At 50.2% G+C, this 22,115-nt stretch overlaps 1 protein-coding gene and 1 long non-coding RNA gene across 2 annotated transcripts; one reads left to right on the forward strand and one right to left on the reverse strand.

Moving 5' to 3' along the window:
• The first annotated feature begins 233 nt into the window (after positions 1 to 233).
• On the forward strand, positions 234 to 19,784 carry A3GALT2 (alpha 1,3-galactosyltransferase 2). Its single transcript, XM_025856356.2, has 5 exons — positions 234 to 441; positions 16,897 to 16,980; positions 17,190 to 17,279; positions 17,558 to 17,695; positions 18,500 to 19,784. The coding sequence occupies exons 1-5, from the start codon at positions 419 to 421 to the stop codon at positions 19,185 to 19,187; spliced, it is 1,023 nt and encodes a 340-aa protein (XP_025712141.1). The 5' UTR covers positions 234 to 418; the 3' UTR covers positions 19,188 to 19,784.
• On the reverse strand, positions 4,258 to 8,863 carry LOC141374428 (uncharacterized). The gene is made up of 3 exons (XR_012381302.1): positions 8,291 to 8,863; positions 4,919 to 5,220; positions 4,258 to 4,829 (listed from the first exon to the last, which is right to left on the reverse strand). It is a non-coding gene; the product is annotated as an uncharacterized lncRNA (long non-coding RNA).
• Positions 19,785 to 22,115: the final 2,331 nt, after the last annotated feature.

A 22,115-nucleotide genomic window follows, 5' to 3' on the forward strand; every position in this document is an offset into this window, starting at 1 on the left:
AACAGGGTTTTCCCTGGATGGCAAACACTGCAGCCTGACCCCCACACCCTTCCCAGGGCTCCAAGACGCTGAAGAAGAGCCCCCGCACCCTTGCACAAGTAAGAGAAATCAATACGAAATAGCTCAGAGCCTCCGGCCAACCAGAGCTAGCTGGCCTTACTCAGATCCACCTTCTTCCAGGTGATTGGCCCCGAAGGGGCTCCGGGCCCCCACCCCATCCTGGGGCCAGCTTCCTCCAGCAGGCACCGCCCCCAAGGGAGTCCCTCTTGGGGCAGGTCATCTCTGCCTGCCCCTGTGGGTGTGGTTTCTGACAGATGGCCTGGAGCTGCTTTGTCCCAGTCAACAGGAACTGGTCATTTCTTCCCTGGCTCCGAGCTCAAGGGCTCTTCTTGGCTGGCTGTCTTACCAGCTTCTCGACATGGCTCTCAAGGAGAGACTCAGGTGAGTTGGGGACACTGCCAGTGTGTCGGGGGAAGGGGAGGGGACAGCTGACCTGGGAGGAGTCCAGCCTGGTGGCCAGAACAGTCAGGGAGGAGGCATGAGAGCTGGCCTGTTGAGTACCAGCTGAGCCATGTTGATCCTGGGAGAAGGGGGACTCTGAAAGAGGAGGACATCACTCAAGGGGTAGAGATGGTCCATGGAGCAGAGTGGGGTGGAGGGAGACGGCATCCTAGGAGATCTTGTGGATCTTGTCGAGAGCTGGGTGACTCCTCTTGCTGTCCTTAACTCCGAGCCCCCTTGGTGAGCGAGAGAAAGAAGACCTCGGGCTGTGTCCTCCACCATAGCTGAGAGCTCTCTCTCCTCCCACTGGGACTGACCATCCAGGATTGAAACTTGTTCCCCCTTAAGAACTAATGATTGATCTTCAACCCGTTCTTGAAAGCCAGCAGGCTGTAGGGGACAGAGCATGGGGTGGGCTTCAAGGACCACCTTCTGGAGGTGGAGGTGGGGTGGAGGGGGTGCTTTTGAAAATAGCTGAACAAGGCATGTGGAAGAATGGGTCAGGCAGAGGCCGCTGTGGACGAAGGGCTCCCGAGCGGGGGCCTGTGAGGGGGCAGCAATAGTGGGCAGGTACCTACCACGGGCCTACATCCGGGTGTCCTCCAAGCCCTCACCTGGGCCACCTGGGGCCAGCTCCGCCTGGCTGCCCTGGCTGAGGCCCAGTGCCCAAGATAAGCATCAGCTTTCCCCACCCAGCTTGGGGGCGGGGGGGGGCTGGCTAAGAGGGTCAAGACAGCTGGGGGCTGAGAGAGGGACTCCAGCTTTTTCCTGCCCCTGTAGCACAGACGGGTGGTGCTTCCGGAGGGGCCCTCTGGGGGTAGTACTGCAGCCCGTCCTCCGGGAGCCGGTGTGGCGTGGTCGCTGCAAGGGAGAGAAAGCTGCCTGTGGGAGACACTGGCGGGGAGCGTGAGGTGCCTTGGGGGAATGACATGGCCAAAGACCCTTGGGAGATGAGCCTGAGGCTCAGGGCTGGGCTGGGGCCAGGTCGTAAGGAGCCTCCAATGCCATGTTCTGGCTTGGGGATCAGACCTCAGTTCAAACCTCCGTTCTGCGGCATAACCAGCTGTGTGACCCTGAGCAAGTGATTTAATGCTTCTGAACCTGTTTCCTCATAAGGTGGAGACAATCACGGCATCTCCTTCAAGGGCCTGTGGGCAGACCTCCATGAGATAGGGACATAAAACACTCGGCAGGCAGAGGGTCGGCCTCGTAAATGTCCGGCATTATTCGTAAAGAGTGTAGACTATTCATGAAAGCAAACAGTCTTGAGAGTCACAGCTGGGGAAAGAGAATGAAGACAAGAAAACCATTCATTGCTTCATTGGTTTACTGAACAAACCATCATTAATACCACCAACTACAAGGCAGGCTCTCAGGTTTGGCACCGAGAACACAAAGCCCAAGAAAACAGACCCCCACCGCCTGGTGGGGCAGAGGTACGGTCTAGTTGGGCGTGTGCCGGAGGAGAGGTTTGCACGGGTCCAAGGGACACCTGGCGGCAGGTGTTGGGGGGGCGTCGAGGAAGGCGTCAGTCACAAGGAGCCCAGGTATTGAAGTATATTATCTGGAGCTTGGTGGTGGTTGGTCGGCAAATAAGGGCAAACATACAGAGGTGGGGGAAGACACAAAGTCAAGTCAGACACAGGAATCCAGGTGAGAAGCAGTGAGGCGGGAATGGCTCTGTGCGGTGGGGACAAGGGAGCTTGGGGCTCTGGCGGGGAGGCAGAAGCAAGAAGACTCAGTAGACTGACAGCTATGAGGGGAGGGGAAGGGGCCCCACTCGGGTCACTGGGACCAGTCACAGAGAACACAGGACATCATGATGTCATTTACCAAGATGGAGGAGACCTGAGTGGGGAGCAGGTTTCTGAGGAAAATCAAGAGCTCCGTTTTGGCCATTAAATGTGAGACGCTTGGGAGACATCCAAGTGGAGAGAGCGGGTGGCACCAATCCCCCCAGGTGTCCTCTGTCACTGTACTCGTGATGCCCGGAACCAGAGGCCCTGGGCAGTGCGATGTGGCCCCACCCCAGGTCCAGGAGGAAACTCTGGTCGAGGGTGTGGTTTAAGACGACTTTTGGTCTTTTCCCTGCGTGCCCAGCGCAGAACTCTTCGAAAGGTTGGCATTTCCTGAGTGATTGGAATGTCTTTTGTTATTCCTAATAAGCCCCCATCACAGCTGAGTTTATGCTAATGAGGTGACTTGAGTTGCCCGCCCCCCCCCCATAGCGTCGGGATGGGGCTAATCGCCAGAAAGACCCCGTGATCAGAGGCTGGGAACTTTCAGCCCCACCCCCAACCTCTTGGACATTGGTGTTGAGAAAGTTTCCAGGTTGGCGAATGCATCCAAATGCTGGGAGGGTGGCGCCCTGCAACTGCAGGGGGCATAGACCCTCCTGAGCTCTGGACCCTTCTGGACGCCCCTCTACGCAGTCCTGGATCGGGGTCTCCATAAATAAACCAGGAAATGGAAGGAAACTGCCTCCCTGAGCTACGTGAGCTGTTCTGTGAGCAAATTAATGGAACGCGAGGAGGGGGCTGTGGGAACCCCTGAGTTAAAGTCAATGAGCCACAAGTAGGGGTAGCCCACAGGGTGACTAGAACAAAAGGGGAAGCTGGACGAGAGACGAGTGTGAAGAAACAGACATTATTTTCTTCTGTTAGACAACATTAAAAAAACAAAATTCAGCCGAGTACATTTGAAGACCGAGTGGGCTTTCTTTAATGATTCATGAATCGGGCAGCATCTCAGCAGACAGACAGGAGCTCTGTGGAGCTGTACAAAATGGCAGGCTTTTATAGGCAGGAGGGGATGGAGGAAAGGAAGCTTCTAGCAAAGAGTGGACTGTTTCAGGCAAGGTCACTTTCCTTTGGGGGAAGGCAGGGTTTCATCAGGCAGAAGACACTAGTGCTGACAAGGTAATTCCAGCCTGACTGGTTAAAAGATACGTTCCTGTGGGAAGTTGGAACTGCAGTTACGTTAGGTACCGAGGCGTGGTTGGCTGACGGGACTGAGTGTGAGTGGCTCCAGGTGGGGCCCGTCGTTTCTTTTGTCACCGTTCCCCCTCCTTTTGATCAGATTCTCCGTTTGAGAGGAGCGCCACTCCAGCCGTCCCTGCGAAGCTCCCCCACTCCTGCTGCTCCTCTGTGTGGTGCTCGCAGGTCATGACTTCAGGCTCGCGTGTGTTAAGTTAGACATTCACTCCATTCCCTTCTTGATGCTCCAGTCTCAGGGAGAGCATTCGCTTGGTGGTTAGGGGCGTCGAACGTGCATTTAAAGCTTCTGAGAGAGGACAGGGCCCCAGGATTCCTCCTGTGGCTCTTATCAGCAGGACACTTCTCTCTGTTTAGAGAGCACTCAGGAGCCACGGGTCCCAAGACCCAAATCCATCAAAACCAAATAAGGCAAAGACCGACCCCATGGAAGGAGTCACCTTTTTAAGCCAGCTGGCTTGCTCAGCACTCTTCTGGAACTGAGTTTCAACTTCCCTAGAAGTGTTCATCCCAGTGCAGCAGGGGGTACTGACCACAGCCCAGACTCCTCTGTGTTCGGCTCAAAGTTCATTAGGGGCTGTCCTAATATCAAAAACAGCTCAGGCAGGGCGCCTGGGTGGCTCAGTCGGTTGAGCGTCTGCCTTCGGCTCGGGTCCTGATCCCAGGGCCCTGGGATGGAGTCCCGCATCCGGCTCCTTGCTTCTCCCTCTGCCTCTGCCCTCCACCCCCCACCCCACCCCCGCCCCGCTCCCTCTCTCTCTCTCTCTCTTTCGCTCTCTCTGCTCTCTCTCTGTCTGGCAAATAAATGAATAAAATCTTAAAGACAAAAACAACTCTGGCCAGAGAGTCTAAGGATTTTCACTGTGTGTCTGTTGCTTCAGCACTGGATTTTTGCCACACTTTCAAGAGTTAAGGAGAGTGTCCTGATCACAGCCTCATTTGTATTCACTCCTAACCAGGGAGTTAGGGACCTGCCAAAGGAAGCAAATCCTGAATCACAAAAGCCGCCTGGTAGGTCCTTTCTAACTTGACGTTGTAAATTTAGGGGAACTGACCGATGGGGTGTCTGGGTTTGTCTGTGACAGTCAGGGGCACAGTTAGCTAACCCTCTTAGATAAGAGGCACTGCCCCTCTAGGCATTCAAAGGCCCAAAGAGGATGAAAGCCACTACAAAGACAGACCCTGTCTGCCCCGCGAAGGTGGCATTGTGAATGGACGCTGCCTTCATGGTCAGATCGGAGTTTTTTAAAGACAAATTTAGAAGTCTGAAAGGTTACCTCCCTTCAGCAATGGCCCAGGACATACAGATGAAGGTGTCACCTTTCCAGGCCAATGCTAGAATAAAGGAAAGAAAGAAAAGAAGTAAGGGTTTTAGCCTTAAAGTAGGAAGTCTCTATCTGGTGCTTTGGGCGGCAGCCGTCTACCTGGATGTCAGATATTTCTCTTCCTCGCCCGTTGATGTGGAGGTCTCTGGCATCTGCACAGGATGGCAGGACACGTGCAACCTTCTTTAGCTGCGAGATGTGGACCCAAGGTTCAAGTCCCTGATGTTTCGCTGCCATCAGGGTGGTGAGGAGGACCTGGAATAGTCCCTTCCAAGGAGATTCAGGGCATTCTTTGGGCTCGGTGACTCCCAAGTCAGAAGGGCGGAAGAAACTTGGAAACAATTCTTTCGGAGAGTTGTAGCCAGATATTTGAAGAAACTAGAAGAATTCAGGATCTAATTCTGTGTATAGGCATTTAACAGAAACTCAAAGACAATAAACAGGATTAGAATCTAATATCTACAAAGTGCAAACAGAATTTTTCTCTCTACAATTACCCCTATTTGCCAGATATAATCACAGTAAAACTAATCTGTTTGCGTTAAGTTGGCCTGATTATTTACATAAGTGCAGTAAGAATAGTGGTTGACCATACAAGCCCATCTTAAGACTGCTTTGCTGAAATTTTTCATAAGGAATCTCAGATTGAACTTTTAAAAGTCTCTGAGGCAGAAAGCCAAGCCAAGGACTCACCATTAAATTTTACCTAAAATACCTATAGTTTGGGTGAATTCCTGTCAGTCAAAACCTTGGTAAATATAACCAATGCTTCCAGTTATGTCTTACAAGAACAGATTCTCATAGAACTTAGGCAAATAACTAACTATATCACCATGAAAAGAAGACTCAAGAATTTCCAAATTCAGGAGGGGATCAGGTAGGGGGAAAAAAAGTAAATGTTTCATTTTTGTTTACAAAGGTATACTGTACTGAATTGCTGTAAGTCATATAGCTTAAGAGAAAAGGTTTCCTTAAATATGGAAAAACAAAACATTAAGGAACCAGCAATGTTTCAAACAAAAAGTCATACAAAATTAAAAGCATACACCTTGTTCATTCAGTCCCATGTAATTAATACTTGTTCTGCTTGAATCCAGTTTCCCTGTTAGTTCTGGAAATTTTTACCCATTTCAGTTTTATGATCTTAAAGTTTTCAGAAACCTGTACTGAATCTCCTTAAAGCTGAAACACGTTTACAAAAGCATCAAAGTAAAAAAAAATACCATCTATAAATGACAAAAGACTTAAAAATGGCCATTGGTCAAATAGAATTGACAAGGAAATTTGACTATTTCTGTAACATACAACATTTTAAGATAATAACCAAGATTATGACTGATAACATTATACTAGGACATATCAGATTTCCAGGAATTCCACATAATTTCTGGAACATTTACATACCTACACAAATACAACATAAGGAAGGCTTCATATCACTTATTTGACAATGCTTCCCATATAATTTAACATATCAAATAAGCCTAATGAGTTTGGCATCTCTCTTTTTATAAGGAGAGAGAAAAATTCTTTTGCAGTTTTTCCAAGGATCCTGCGGAAAATCTCAAAGTTACTTCCAGGTTAAAAAGACTTCTTTTAGAATTATATTTTAGTTTAAAAAATTAGTTTATTAGGGGAGGAGGGCACAGAGTTTGTAAAAGATATCAAAGGGTTTGGGGGGTTTTTTGGTGGTTTTTCTTTTTTAGAGGGGGAGGGGCAGAGGGAGAGAGATTCTTAAGCAGGCTCCACGCTGAGCGCTGGGGCGGATGCCCGACGCAGGGCTCAGACTCAAGACCCTGAGATCATGACCTGAGCCAAAATCAGGAGTCAGACGCTCAACCAACTGAGCCACCCAGGCGCCCCCGAAGATATAAAGGGGTTTTAAAAAACTTGGTCAAATAAGATCATAGGTCATTGTGAAGCATAACTTGTTTATCTATTTAACCATATGACAATTAGAGGGTCTGCAGAAATTTACCGAGTTAAGGAGTCGTAAAACAAAAACAAGCCCTAAGCTTTTCTAATAGAGAAGTCTGGGTTTTCTTAAGTAACCAGAGATCTGATATGAGACGTGGGAAATTATTTTGAGAGGACACAAAATCTTTCTCGTTTCCAGGCAGATTACTTAAAGGTAAAGAAAACCCTGTACAAATCTCCTATCAACTGCAGACCTATCATCTAAGAAAACATCGTCCTTTTAACAGAGAGGAAACCAATTTTAATTTTGTACCTGTGCACTTTGGGGATTAACATTAATTCATTTTTTAAATGTATATCCATTCCAATCTTAGCTGTCTTAACCACGCATAAAATCTTTTTCCTAAGATTCCTTTTCTACACACCATCTGCCACCTTCTTTTTTACATTCAAGATCTCATCCTGTTTTTTTCCTTCCCATTCTGAACAACCAGCCTTACTTTTAGGACAAAATTACTTTCTTTTCCCTCAGCAAAAATGCATTTCCATTCTTCGTACCTTCTCTTACTGAAAATGCACATCCTGCTTTCCTTTCATACAGAGAAATTTCTTTATTATTTCTAGTAGCTTTAAACAATTGCAAATGAACTGTCAATTTTATGAATATATTTCATATTCCTAAAAGTATATGTTCCTCAGGGCGCCTGGGTGGCTCAGTTGGTTAAGCGACTGCCTTCAGCTCAGGTCATGATCCTGGAGTCCCGGGATCGGGTCCCGCATCGGGCTTCCTGCTCGGCGGGGAGTCTGCTTCTCCCTCTGACCCTCTTCCCTCTCGTGCTTTCTATCTCTCATTCTCTCTCTCTCTCTCAAATAAATAAATAAAATCTTTAAAAAAAAAAAGTATATGTTCCTCATAGTAAATTTTCCAGTGTGGCACATGTTATTTTATTTTGAGATGGTCTATATATTCAATGAATTTCACTTAACTCATCATTTAACTTAGCAAGACTTTAAGGTTTTGAGGAGTCAAAAGATTTTGGAAACTATTTGCTGAAAAGTTCACCTAGAAACTCTTATCCCATTTATATCTACTTAAATCATTTATTCTTAACAGTTTTTTTTTAAGATTACCTGCAAAAACATCATTATAGGCATTAGACAAAGTCGGCTATCATCCTAAGTTATTTTATAGGCTGATAAGTATTTGTAACCAAGATATGAACTTATTAGTAAAACCTAAGTAGAATAAAAGTTGTGTGTCTGTTTGGTATTCAGTGCTGATAACTCTAAAGATATACCTATTTTAATTAAACCAAACTTAAATTAGCTTTAATACTGAGTATTTTCCCAGATCACATGAACCTGGAAAGCATTTGGGTTATTTTCTGTTATATTTCTGAGATTTTCAGGAATACTTAATTCATGTAAGTGCTGAATTTTTTAAAGCCAGTTAAGTTGAGCTCTTTTACAAATTAATTTTGGTACTACTATTTGTAATAGAAGATACACACATCTCTAACACTCTGATCATATAGACAGATGCGGAGAACTTACAGCTTTTGTTTTAAAATTTTAGCCACGAGGGGTGCCTGGGTGTCTCAGTCGGTTAAGCGTCCAACTCTTGGTTTCAGCTCAGGTCACAAGCTCAGGGTTGTGAGATGGAGCCCTGAGTTCGGCTCCGCGCTGGGCGTGGAGTCTGCTCAAGATTGTCTCTCTCCCTCTCTCAAAAAAATAAAAAATTAAAATAAAATAAAATTTTAGCCATGACGCCAGTATAATACAAAATTTACTAGGTTATAAGAGTTGGAATAAGTTTAGTTGCTCAGATGGCTACAGCTTTTTATTAGTTTTTACAGAGAAGACACTTAAGATTTGTATTTGTCCTTGACAAGTAATCTAACAGAAACTGTGGACTAGATTTGGGGCAAGGGAATGTCTATAGCAGTTTCTATGTTTTACAAGCCTCTTTCCTCCTTTTTTTCCCCCTTCTGTTAAGAATTACAGTTGACCCAGGGCACCTGGGTGGCTCAGTCGTTGGGCGTCTGGCTTCGGCTCGGGGTCTCGATCTCAGGGTCCTGGGATCGAGCCCCGCATCGGGCTCCCTGCTCGGTGGGAAGCCTGCTTCTCCCTCTCCCACTCCCCCTGCTTGTGTCCCCTCTCTCGCTGTGTGTCTCTCTCTCAAGTAAATAAATAAAATCTTAAAAAAAAAAGAATTACAGTTGACCCTTGAACAACATGGTTTGAACCACATGGGTCCACTTATAATGGATTTTTTTCAATAAATACAGTACTGTAAATATTTTCTCTTCCTTATGATTTTTTAAATAACATTTTCTTTTCTCTAGCTTGCTTTATTGTAAGAATACAATATATAATACGTACAACATACAAAATATGTGTTAACTGTTTATATTATCTTATCAGTAAGGCTTCCGGTCAATAGTAAGCTATTAGTAGTTAAGTTTGGGGAGAATCAAATATTGCATGTAGATTTTTACTGCAGGGGGAGGTGAATTAGTGCCCCTAACCCCCTGTTTAGGGGTCAACTCTATCTACTTCCATGAAGTTTACATTTCAAGGAGATGGCCTAAACCAGAAGAGGAGAGTCCCTGGTGAAGATTAGGTAGAGCATTTACATCTCAAAGGCACAGGGAGAGAAGGCAAACTCCTCCAAGGACACGTGTTCCCTCAGGCCAGAATTTTTACAGTACCCACACACCTTTTGAGACAAATACAAGTGAGGTTAATTGTTAAAAAGAAAGGGTGGACTTTATTTTTTTTAAATAATCGCTACACCCAACGTGGGGCTCGAACTCACAACCCAGATGAGCCAGCCAGGCGCCCCAGATTTTCTTTCCCTCCAAGTACATTTAGCTTAAGGGAGAAGGTCTAAAAAAAATTCATATCCGGCTTTGAATATCAGCTTCCAGTTTGGCCAAATTTATGACCACAGAGCTATTAACTCCTTCAAATATCGGTGCGCCTGGGTGCCTCAGTCGGTTAAGCATCTGCCTTCGGCTCACGTCATGATCTCAGGGTCCTGGGATGCAGCCCTGCGTCTGGCTCCCTGCTCAGCGGGGAATCTGCCTCTCCCTCTCCCTCTGACCCTCCCCCCTGCTTGTGCTCTCTCTCTAATAAATAAATAAAATTTTTTAAAAAATAAATCCTTTCAAATATCTTGTCAGGTTTCAGCCAGGAGAAACAGTAAATATTCTGGCAGTACACAACAACCCCATGAACCCAAGAGGTACCCTCAACGAAGGTGCAAAAGATACTATCCTCACAAGATCTAGAGCCTGGGCGCCTGGGTGGCTCAGATGGTTAAGCTTCGGCTCAGGTCATGATCCCAGGGTCCTGGGATCGAGTCCCGCATTGGGCTCCTTGCTCAGCAGGGAGTCTGCTTCTCCCTCTGCCTCTCCCCCTGCTTGTTCTCTGTCTCTCTCACAAATGAATAAATAAAATCTTAAAAAAAAAAAAAAAAAAAAACAAGATCTAGAGCCATTCCCAAAGATCAATGACCAATGGCCTGGATTTGGAAAGGAAGGGACAACGTGAAAGCTTACTTTTCTCTTTATACAGGGTACTAAGAGATCCAGGAGAGCTGACTCTGGTAAGAATATTCTCACCCTTAGCTGGCATTCCCAGGATCCCACTTGCAGGCCCCAAGTGAGGTTTGTTTTTTTAAGTAGGCTCCATGCTCAGTGCGGAGCCCAATGCAGGGCTTGAACTCAAGGACCCTGAGATCAAGACCTGAGCTGAGATCAAGAGCCGGATGTTTGACCCACAGAGCCACCCCAGGTGCTCTTTGAGTGAGGTTTAAAGTAGAGGGTGTAGGGTGCCTGGGTGGCTCAGATGGTTAAGGATCTGCCTTCGGCTCAGGTCATGATCCCAGGGTCCTGGGATCGAGTCCTGCATCGGGCTCCCTGCTCCTCGGGAGCCTGCTTCTCTCTGTCTCTCATGAATAAATAAGTAAAATCTTAAAAAAAATAGAGGGTGTAGCTCCAATATCTACCAGAATTTGGCCAGTTGTTAAAATTAATTTTGACGTTAGTTTCCCTTTTCCTGTTTAAAGGAATTACTGGTAGCAGTATGGGAGAATCCCTTGGAGACCTGTCAACTCTGGGAGGGGCCTATATGGGGGCCCACCTTTGGGAGTAGATACAGGGACATTAAAGTTGATGTTGGAAATTTTGCACAGGGCCTTTGAGGACTGTCTTTTCCAGCTTCTCCATTGATTACGACTGAGACATCAATCCCTGGGCCAGCGTTTTAATGATGGGCCCCTTAGGAAGGTGCAATGTGGGAGGCCCAGGTGCTTTTTTAAGTCTCTGGCCTTGCAGCCCTTTAAGACTAATGGCTTGGCACACTTTTGTTTATGATCTTGTATCTAAATTTTCATTGGCCTTTTGCAATGAGTTTTTTTTTTTTTTTATTTATTTGACAGAGACACAGCAAGAGAGGGAACACAAGCAGAGGGAGTGGGAGAGGGAGAAGCAGGCTTCCCGCAGAGCAGGGAGCCCAATGCGGGGCTCGATCCCAGGACCCTGGAATCATGACCTGAGCCAAAGGCAGACGCTTAACGAATGAGCCACCCAGGCACCCCGCAATGAATTTTTTTTAATGAAGCTATTCTGGAATCCTGAAGCCTTTGGAAAGCTTCTGTATACCACTCAAAATAAGTATCACACTCAGTTGGTTTGATTTGGGAACCCTTGTTTCTGTTTTTTTTTTGTTTAAGATTTATTTGAGAATGAGAGAGAGCTGGTAGGGGGGAGAGGGAGAGAGAGAACCTTAAGCAAACAAGCTGAGCATGGAGCCCGATGTGGGGCTGGATCCCACAACCCTGAGATCATAACCTGAGCAGAAATCAAGTCAGCCGCTTAACCGACTGAGCCACCCAGGCGCCCCTGGGAACCCTTGCTTTTAAGTGCGCTTCTCACACGAGTGATCTTGTCTAAATGGAGTATTTTCCATAATGGCAATTGTAATTCCAGGTTGCTTTAGTAAGATTGTGCCATTTTGTAGATATCGATAGCTTTCAGGACTGCAGTTCTTAGACATAAAACAAGTCAGTGTGCGGGAAGATGAAGTGCTTGACTCTGGAATTTAAGGATCCCATTATTATTATGTTATTAATGTTTCAGCTAAGCCTTTGGGTCTCAGAACCAAACTCATACCTGAAAGGGACATGCTGTGGGATTGGGGATTGTGTGATGTTTTACAGTGTACCTTGTGGCACGGAAATTTTCTTGGGGTTGGCGAGACCTAGTAACTTAGCGTAACTTAACACATGAGTTTTGAGGTTAGGTGGCAAGTGCTCTAATGGTTTTTAAATGTTTGACCCACGCCCCACCAATTTTTGCAGCTTTTTGACTTCTGAGACTCCCACTAGCAATAGCCCTTACCTTATGTCCGTGTTAACAGAAACCAACAGTGGCCACAGAAGTGGGCCTGTGGACGCCAGCAGTCATCTGCAGACTGGCGGACAGAAGGCCTCATGTGCGCCACCAGCAATTCCCAGTGTGGAAGTGGGGACCAGGGGGAGGCCTGAATCACAGAGCCCAAAGAAGGGGACCTGCAGAGGTCCAGACAGAGTCCAAACGATCGGGGACCTGCAGCTGCCACCAGCGGGCCCCAGTGTAGAATCTGGGGGTTCCAATCAAATGGGGGGATTGCAAACTAAACTGAGGGCTCAGGGTTTGGGTTCTGGGTGGAACCCTCTGCTTGTTCTAGCCGACGAGCCGCGGACTGGAAAGCCAATGAGATCAGGAGCTTGATGCAAAGACAGTGGAGCTCAGAACCAAGGGGAACTTACCTGAGGCCCTCAGAAACAGTGAGAAATTCAAGAGGCTCATGGGTACCATGCCTGTGTTTCTCACTGTCCCCAAAGCCACCAGAAATCTCCTTTGATCCTGTCAGTGCCACCCAGTCTGTTAAAAAACAAAATTAGCTGAGTACAATCGGCTTTCTTTAATGATTCATGAATCGGGCAGCATCTCAGAAGACAGACAGGATCTCTGTGGAGCTGTACAAAATGGCAGGCTTTTATAGGCAGGAGGGGATGGAGGAAAGGAAGCTTCTAGCAAAGAGTGGACTGTTTCAAGCAGGGTCACTTTCCTTTGGGGGAAGGCAGGGGTCCATCAGGCAGAGAATCTCTAGGGCTGACCAGGTAATTCCAGATTGACTGGTTAAAGGTACATTTCCGGGACAAGCTGGAACTGCAGTTAAGTGCTAACTGGTTTGGTTTGCTGATACAGGGCTTAGTAGGAGTGACTCCATTTGGGGCCTACTGTTCCTTTAACTAAACAACAAAAGTAATACAGGCTCATTGTACGCTGGTACGTGACAGAAGTATATCAAGTAGAAATCCCCTCCTCCCTCCAGTCTCAGCCCCTTGCTAACTGGTACCTCTCCTTCTGAATCACGCCATCCGGAAGAGGAGCCACCAGCCCTATGTGGCTACCAAGCGCTTGAAATGTGGCTAATTCCAATTAAAATGTGCTATAAATCTAAAATATACACTGGATTTAGTATTTAGACTTAGTACAAAACAAGAATATAAAACATATCTCCACAATTTTTGTATTGATTATACATTGAAAGGATATTTTGGATATACTGGGTTAAAATACTATTAAAATTCATTTCAGCTGTTTCTTTTCATACCTTTTATGTGACTACTAGAAAATTTCAATTTATACATGTGGCTCACATGGTACTTCTACTGGACGATGCTATTCTAGATTTTTTCCTACATGTTTATGAAAGACCACAGATATGCACGTCTGTAAATGCCTGAGTACGCAGGTGTAGATCAGCCTCTATATATACTCCTTTTATTTCCTTTCCCACCTAATACATCAGGACCTCTTTTCCAGAGAGTACTTCTACACCCACATCATCCTTTTTAGGGGTCGTGTTGTTTTCCGTGGTACAGATGAGCGTAACTTGTTCATCCAATTCCCCACTGATCAACACTGGGGTTGCCGACATCCATTTGCTTTTTCAGACACAGCTACAAGACCGTCCGTGGTCTGCCCGCTGTGAGTCTCCCATTTCTAGAGGTAGGAAAGCTAGGTCTGGTGAGGGCACTTCAAATGTGAGAGCAAAGGAGCCAGGTTCTGAAGGCTCCTCGGACGGGGCTAAGAGCCGTAGACTTGATTTTGCAGGCAGTAGGAAGCCTTAACACAGCTTTGTTGGGGTGGTTTTTCTAAAATGCTAACTCTGTATTCTTCCTTCATTAAAAAGGCAATATAAGCACATCACAAACAACTGGAAGGGAAAAATAAAGGGGGGGAACCCTACTATAACCTTACTGCATAGCCACTTTTACCTTTTCCTTTTTTAGCCTTATTTTCTGGCACATGTTTTAATTACTGCTAAATTATAATCATACTGCCCATCAATTTGAGAATTTCTTTTTTCATTGAAGCTTCCCACGTAAGCATTTTTCCATGTGACCACAGAGTCGTCAGTAAAGGGTGATTTAGTCAGTCCGTGGGCTGGCTGCTGGGGCCTTTTCAGCAGCCCACGCAAGGCCTTCTCCGTGGTGCCTCCAGTCGGGATGCAACCGAGCCCACGTGCCTCTCATGAAAGAAACACACGCCCCGCCACCAATCCCAGGCCCCCCGCCCCCTCCGGTTCCTGTCCTCCCCCCTCTTTCCAGCTGCGCTTCTGGGGAGTCACCCAGGCCCCTGCCTCCACCACCGCACCTCTGCTTACTCCTCTCCCCACCCTCCCACTGGACACTCAGGCATTGCCTCCTTCCCAGCCCCCTGGCCCTGGAACCATGAAAGTCCTGCCAAGCCCACTGCCTTGACAGCCCTTCACCAGCTACTCCCCCCAACCCCACCGCCAACGCCTGGCTCACCCTGCCACTAGCTGAGGGCTGGCAGTGGCTTGGAGCCCACCTTCCTGCCTCCAGCCGTGTTCCCCACCCCCAGTGTCCAAGCTCAACAGTTCAGCTGCAATACTTTTTTTTTTCCAAATAAAAATCTGACTGCATCACTCCCTGGGGGAAGTATCTTTCAGGGCTCCCTAGAGTCCTCAAGGTGAAGCTCAAACCCGTTTGCCTGGAATGCAGGTGGGGTGTGATCTGGCCTTGGCTCACCTCCAGCCTCACCTCTCCCCACTCCCTCCCCAACCCCCTGCTGCCACACTCCATCCTGCAGAATGGCCCGCAAGGCCTTGCACAGCCCAAGCTTCCTCTCACCTCTCACTTTTGTACATTGTTGTTTTCTTCTCATAAGCTTCCCCCCCTGCTCAGCTGCCTTCCTTGCCTGGGTAACTTCTCATTATTAGAGGCCACCTCTCCCAGGAAGCCTCCCTGACTTCCTCCCCATTTGTCAAGGCTCATAGCATCTTGTATTTATGCTAATTGCAGCCTTTACTGTGCTGTGTTCCATTCATCTCTTTGCAGTCTGTCATCTGACCCATTCCCTCTCTTCCTGGCCACCCACATCCTCCTGACTCCATTCCCTGAAGATGAGGTCTGTGCCTCGCTCACCTCAGAATCCTTGACCCAGCAAGTGCTTGATTCTGAGCGTGTGCCCAGTAAATATAGGGTGAGTGCATGAATAAGCAGAAACTCGTGAACATCTTGACACATCAACTTTTTCCATACTGAACAGGCTCCCAGAAGTTGGGGTGATTGGATTAAAGGGGATGAACAGTGAAGGCTTCAATTCCCATAGCTAAGCAGCTTTCCACAAAAGACCTGGCACCCTTTGCCCCCACCAGCAGTGTGAGAGTGTCTGCCCCGCTGTATCCTTGCAGCACCGCTGTTTTTATTTCCTTTTAAAAAGCTCATTTTACAGATAAAACATGCCAGCCTGTTCTAATTTGTATGTCTTTGGGTTACTAGTGAGGGTGAACATTTCCGCATGTATTTGCCTCCTCGATGCATTACTTCTTGGATGACTGGTCATGTGATGTGGACCCTGTTAAGGCGGGCGGGCATTTTACAGGATGGCTTTGGGGACCATGTAGGAAGTGGCTGGGAGCAGGGAAGTTGGTGCCACAGTGATCCCGGTGAGAGGTGTGCAGGCGGGGTCGCTGCGGAGGCTGGGGGCACAGCAGGAGCTGAGCGGGGTGGGGGGGTGGAATTAAGGAGGCCAAATCAGGGCGCCTGGGTGGCTCAGTTGGTTAAGTGACCACCTTCGGCTCAGGTCATGATCCTGGAGTCCCAGGATCGAGTCCCACATCGGGCTCCCCGCTCAGCAGGGAGTCTGCTTCTCCCTCTGCCCCTCTTCCCTCTCGTGCTCTCATTCTCTCTCTCAAATAAATAAATAAAATCTTTAAAAAAAAAAAAAAAAGGAGGCCAAATCAACCCAACCTGGGGACTGACAGCAGACGGGGGTGAGGGAGAGGGAGGGGTTGGGGAGCAGCCAGGTTTCTGGCTTGGCCAACTGAACAGAAGGAGGTACCATGTGCTGAGATGGTGCGCAGGTGGATACACGGGCACACACACCACCACAAGATGCGTCTCCGAGCTATCTACTAGATAAATCTACAGAGGAACAGCGAAGTGGGGTAGCAGAAAAGGCCAGGAGGCAGGAGTGTGTGACCTGGCAGGCTTCTGGAGAGAGACTGGGGGAGCTAGACTTGGGAAGGATTTATAGGGCAGAGAGTGGAGTTGGGAGGTTGTCCAGGAGGCCATGGGGGTCTGCTCGGGAATAATAATAATAACAGCAACAGCCAGAGTATACCGAGTGAGTACTATGTGTGAGGCCTTGCTCTCATCGCTTAGCTTTAAGTGATCAGTGGCATATTGGAAAGCTGGGGAAAAGGGTTAGAAAGCACATCGGGTACTGAGAGGGACCAGCGCCAAAGACAATCAGTGCAGGCAGTGGACAGTGCAAGGTGCAGAACAGCGTATCTACTGTGCTCCCATACTTACATTTGCCTGTACATGCACGACCACTTCCAGAAGGAGGCGCAAGGAAAGAGTCATACTGGCTTGCCTCCATGCAGAGCAGCTGAGTGGCTGGGACCAGGAAAGACTGCACTAGATATACTCGTCCTTTGAATGCCTGTACCATCCAAATAGGATATATTTGTATTCAAAAATAAATAACATGAAACATTAAAATTACATAAACAATTTCTCATGTGTATGTGTGCATATAAATGAGTTGCTAACGCCCTTCCCCACCACCCAGGACCTGGAAGAGACTCTTCTGTTGGCTGATCCTACTTGCGCTTGGCCTCTTAGGGCTGCTCCAGCATGGGCTCTCTATAGTCAGGTACAACCCCCCTCCCCCAGCACTCAGTGTGGGAACCAGCAGGGTCAGGGTCAAAGCGGCTCCTTCCAAGTGCGGGTGGTGGGTGGTGGGTGGTGGCTCTTTGGCTGCACACTTGGCCTTGTGGGCTCTCCCTCCTTGTAAAGAGCAAAGTGAGAGGGGCCCTGAGCTGGCTGTCATGCCTCTCCCTCACTGCTGCCCCCACCCCACAGGCATCTGGAAACCCTCATCCCCATGGGTGTCTGCCCTTCTGCCAGAATGGCCCTGCTGAGAGACAACTTCACGGGTCTCCTGAATCCCTGGTAAGGAGCTAACGCCCACACACCCTCCAGAGCTCTGCCCCAGTGTCCTGCCCTCCTCACATCCCTCACCCCAGCAGGGCCAGGTACTCCTTCCGGCGGCCCCATCAGGTGACACATCTCCCAATCCTCTGTGTTCGATCTAGGCTAGGGATCTCTAGGGGCGGGGCCAGGGCACACCCATTAGTGGGTCCCTAGGGTCCAGCACCGGGCAGGTGGCAGTGAACGTGCACCAAATGGGTGGATGAATGGACCTATCTCTCCATCCCTGCCCTGGCCAGGGCCCGGCCTGATGTCCTGACCTGTACCTCCTGGGGGGCCCCCATTATTTGGGACAGCACCTTCAACCCAGCTGTGGCCCAGCAAAAGGCTCTGCAGCAGAACTTCACCATTGGGCTGACAGTCTTTGCTGTAGGCAGGTAAGGCCTGGGGAGGGGAGCGGTGCTGTCCAGGCAGGGAATGAAACAGGTGTGCATGTGATGTAGGGGTGGGGCACCCTGTGGGCCACAAGATCCTAAAGTGAAGAGGGAGTCAAAGACAGCACCTTATTGTCCCAGGCTCCCAGGAAGAGGACAGCACCGTCCATTTCCTTTCCCTCCTCCCCGGACACCAGCACTATGGAGCCCACCCAGCACAAGGACCATCCTGGTTATCTATGTAAGGAACTGTCACAAACTCAGTCACTGAAAACAGCTGTTGTTACAGCTCATGATTCTGTGGGCAGAAATTCCCACCGGGCTCCGTAGGAAGGGCTCCTCACTGCTCCCCAGGGTCTGAGCCTCCACTGGGATGGCCGACTGCTGAACACCGGTGGGGCACGGTCTCCACGCAGCCTTCTGCTCAGCTAGCTGGGCTTCCTCACGTCCCTGCGGCATCAAGGGTCTGGGACTTCGTAAGCGAAGGCTCGGAGCCCTAACGAGGCAAAGGCTAACGCTGCCAGTCGCCCAAAGGAGCAGCCCAGCCTCTCTGCCGCGGCACCCTGTTGATCCAGGCAGGTAGTGGGAGCCCACGTTCAAGGGAAGGAACCCAGAGCCCCTCTGGGCAGCAGAGACGAGCAATCTGCAGTCACCTCTGTCCACCGTGAAGGCTACGACTGGAGGGTTGCGGAGGGGACTGGAGGGGGACCGGCGCCGGGAGCCCCAGCGGGGCGGGGGCGGGGGGGCCGGGGCTGGGGGCCCGGGTGGGAGCCGCGCTCAGACTGACCCGCCCCGCCGGCCCGGCAGATACCTGGAGAAGTACCTGGCGCGCTTCCTGGAGACGGCCGAGCAGCACTTCATGGTGGGCCAGCGCGTGGTGTACTACGTGTTCACCGAGCGCCCGGCCGCCGTGCCCCGCGTGGCGCTGGCCCCGGGCCGCCGGCTGCGCGTGGAACGCGTGGCCCGCGAGCCGCGCTGGCAGGACGTATCCATGCAGCGCATGCGCACGCTGCACGAGGCGCTGGGCGGGCAGCTGGGCCGCGAGGCGCACTTCGTGCTCTGCATGGACGTGGACCAGCACTTCCGCGGCGCCTTCGGGCCCGAGGTGCTGGCCGAGTCGGTGGCGCAGCTGCACGCCTGGCACTACCACTGGCCGCGGTGGCTGCTGCCGTACGAGCGCGACGTGCGCTCCACCGCCGCGCTGGCGCTGGGCGAGGGCGACTTCTACTACCACGCGGCCGTGTTCGGGGGCAGCGTGGCGGCGCTGCGCGGGCTGACAGCACACTGCGCGCGGAATCTGCGGCGGGACCGCGAGCGCGGCCTGGAGGCGCGCTGGCACGACGAGAGCCACCTCAACAAGTTCTTCTGGCTGCACAAGCCGGCCAAGGTCCTGTCGCCAGAGTTCTGCTGGAGCCCCGAGATCGGCCGGCGGGCCGAGATCCGCCAGCCGCGCCTGCTTTGGGCGCCCAAAGAGTACGCCCTGCTGCGCGACTAGGCCCCCCACCGGCCCAGGAAGAGGGGGGGCCCTGAAGCCGTGCGGGCGCCCCGGAGGGCGGCGAGAGTTTGGACGCAAACAGCCCTGCCCGCTCCGGCCAGGTGCCCGGCCTTGGGATCGTGGAGGTGGGAGGAGGAGCGTGGCCTTTGGGGAGCTTCTCGCTGGGAGGGAAAGTTCCCCTTTCCCCCACTTTCAACAGCGACCGACAACGACGCACGCTGGGCAGTAGCGCCTTGGTCAGGCTGCCTCTAGACTTTTCGCCTCTGACCTTACTGGATTCAGCTGATGCCTCCTGGAGAGCTGTTTTAGCCCCCGTCACCCACCGCCACCCCAACCCCCTTTTTGATAAGGAGACTGAGACGCAAAAAGGGAACATAATTGCCTAAGGACACAGCATCTTGTGAGTCAGTCTGGGCAGCCGCTGCAGAGCCAGGACTGGCCCTCCGAAAAGACAGTAGCTTCTGGGCGAACAGGAGAAAGCTTCTGCTGCAGGGGAAACGTGGTGGCATCTGAGTCCTTGGCTTTGCCCTTCCACCTCCCCCCACCCTCAAGCATAGTTTGTACATATTTAAGTAATGCTGTAATAAAATTATTCCAAAAGTGTCTTTATGGCCCTCTCTCCTGGGCAGTGTCCACAAAAGGACATTTCCTTGATGTGGGGCCCATAGGGCTGTCTGGGAGATAAGTTTCCTTACCCAAGACTGCTATCCAGAGTCTTCATCCTGGGGGAGGGGAGGGGAACACAGGCTCTGAACAGGAGGTGAACTCATCAGGCCCTCCAAGGAGCCAGGGAAGGCAGCAGTTGGAAGCCCCTGAAGCTGTCCTCTGACGCCTGGGAACGCTGAGGCCCTGGGAGGATGGGATTTCACCCCAGGTCCCCTGAATCCTTTATGTGATGTTCTCAAAGACCTTGCCTTAATAGCCTCCACTGTTCCTCCGAAGGACAGCAACTCTGGCATAAATCAACCCTGATGATTTTTACAATCTGATCATCTTTACAAGCAGATTCCACTTACTGATGATGTGACCTAAGAGATCTCTGCCCTCTCAAAAACAGTTTGAAGTTCCCCAGTGCCTCCCACCCGAACTAGATTAGCAAAACCCAGAAGGCCATTTGGATTGTGGATGAGACATAAGAACAAGCTAGGCGTGCCTGAGAACAGGTTATCGCCTGATGACTTTGAGCTGGCACATCCCTTCCTCTGGTGGGCATGTGTCCTCCACCTGACCCCGCAGTATTCACCGAGGGCCACCCACACCGACCCTCACCACCCCCAGGGGCCGTGAGACACCTGAGCACAAGCTAGTGAGATCTGGGTGGGAATCTGCTCCTCTTCGCACTCTGCTTGTGACTGTGGACAAGTCCCTTACCTTTGCTGAGTCTCTATGTCAAGTGGGGATGCCGATCACCCTCCTTGCGGAGGTTGTGGTGCTCCAGAAAATGTAACTTGCCTTCTCCCTCTCCTTGCTTGCCCCTTCTCCAGCAAGTTCATAGTGCAAAGGCTCTGCCAAAAGAACACCCCTTTCCTGTCCTACAGAGGAAATGATGGCACAGGCAGGGGTTTCCAGATGCTAGGCCGGGGCAGCCGCACGCTGCGGGTGGAGACCTTCCTGAGTATGGGGAAGGGTCAAGGAAGCTGCAGTGTGGAACACATGATCTCTTTGGAGTGTCTCCCTCCTTCGTCTTACCCAGAGGCCCTCGCTGGGGCTGGGGGCATTAGAGGGACTTGGGGCAGAAGCAGAAGGCGGGGCAAAGCTCTTTCTGCAGCCACTTCCATCCGGATCACTGTCAATCAACACTGTCCTCAGCACCTGCTGGGGGCCTCAGAGGCAGTGGGAGCACCTGAGAGCTTCCAGGCGAGCAGATGAAAAGCAGACTCCCAGTCCCCTGAGTGTCACTCCTACATGTCAAATCTTCACCTACCCCCGCCGCCCCACCCTGCCAGGCCAGCTCAGGCGCCACCCCCAGAAATTGCCAAATATCGTCAGCTCTCTAGTCGGAGCTCACTGATCATAAGGGACTTAGATCGACCAGGGCCACATCAAACAGGAACAGTCACAATTACATTTACTGGTACTTAACTATGTACCGGGCACCATTCTAAGCATTAGACATATATTGATTCACTTATTCCTCACATCCACCCTACAAATTGGTTACTATTATTTCCCTCATTTTATTTATTTTTTTAATATTTTATTTTTATTTAAGAGAGAGAATGAAATAGAGCATGGGGGGGGGGGTCAGAGGGAGAAACAGATTCCCTGCCGAGCAGGGAGCCCGATGCGGGACTCGATCCCGGGACTCCAGGATCATGACCTGAGCCGAAGGCAGTCGCCCAACCAACTGAGCCACCCAGGCACCTCCCTCATTTTACCTAGAAAACCAGGCATGGAGAGGTTACGTACGTAACTTGCCCCGTGTCACACCGCTAGCAACTTAAACTCAACTGATGTGCGAACGAGGAGGAAATTACACCTGGCCAGGAGGTGGGAGACGGGAAGTCAGGAACTGAGTCTGACACAGGCTCTCGGTCTTCTCTGTCCATCTCTGCTTCTGTCTGCCTCTGTCCTGCTTGTGTCTGGCCCAACACACATCCCAACCCCTGGACCACACGGTCTTCCAGTTCAGGAGTCCACCATCTCCTAACTTATTCCTAATCCATGGACTGGCGAAGCTGATCGGAAGGTCAGCCCGCGGTGTGCTGGTAAGCGTTTAGCAACTGGCTCTTCCAAGAAAAAGAAAGCCCCCATTTGTAGCCTTTGCCAGTTTCTGTTGCATGAACCCCACCATGGCTGATTTCAAACCACATCCACTAAATATGGAGTTGGGAAGAGGTGTGCCCAGTCCACTCTCATGAACCAGCCGTGGTCTAAGGCTCCAGGGGCAGAGTCAGACGTCTACCACTGGCCGATTAGCTGTGGCCC

Source organism: Callorhinus ursinus, unplaced genomic scaffold, assembly GCF_003265705.2.
Source record: "Callorhinus ursinus isolate GAN/ISIS: 27379988/994484 unplaced genomic scaffold, GSC_fseal_2.0 scaffold18, whole genome shotgun sequence".
In the NCBI taxonomy this organism is placed as follows: Eukaryota; Metazoa; Chordata; class Mammalia; order Carnivora; family Otariidae; genus Callorhinus; species Callorhinus ursinus.

Excerpts from the sequence above, each read along its gene's own strand:
- A3GALT2 (XM_025856356.2), top strand. The coding sequence starts at position 419 with ATGGCTCTCAAGGAGAGACTCAG. Across the intron at positions 17,280-17,557 it reads ACGGGTCTCCTGAATCCCTG|GGCCCGGCCTGATGTCCTGA; the intron begins GTAAGGAGCTAA and ends TGCCCTGGCCAG. Across the intron at positions 17,696-18,499 it reads ACAGTCTTTGCTGTAGGCAG|ATACCTGGAGAAGTACCTGG; the intron begins GTAAGGCCTGGG and ends CCGGCCCGGCAG.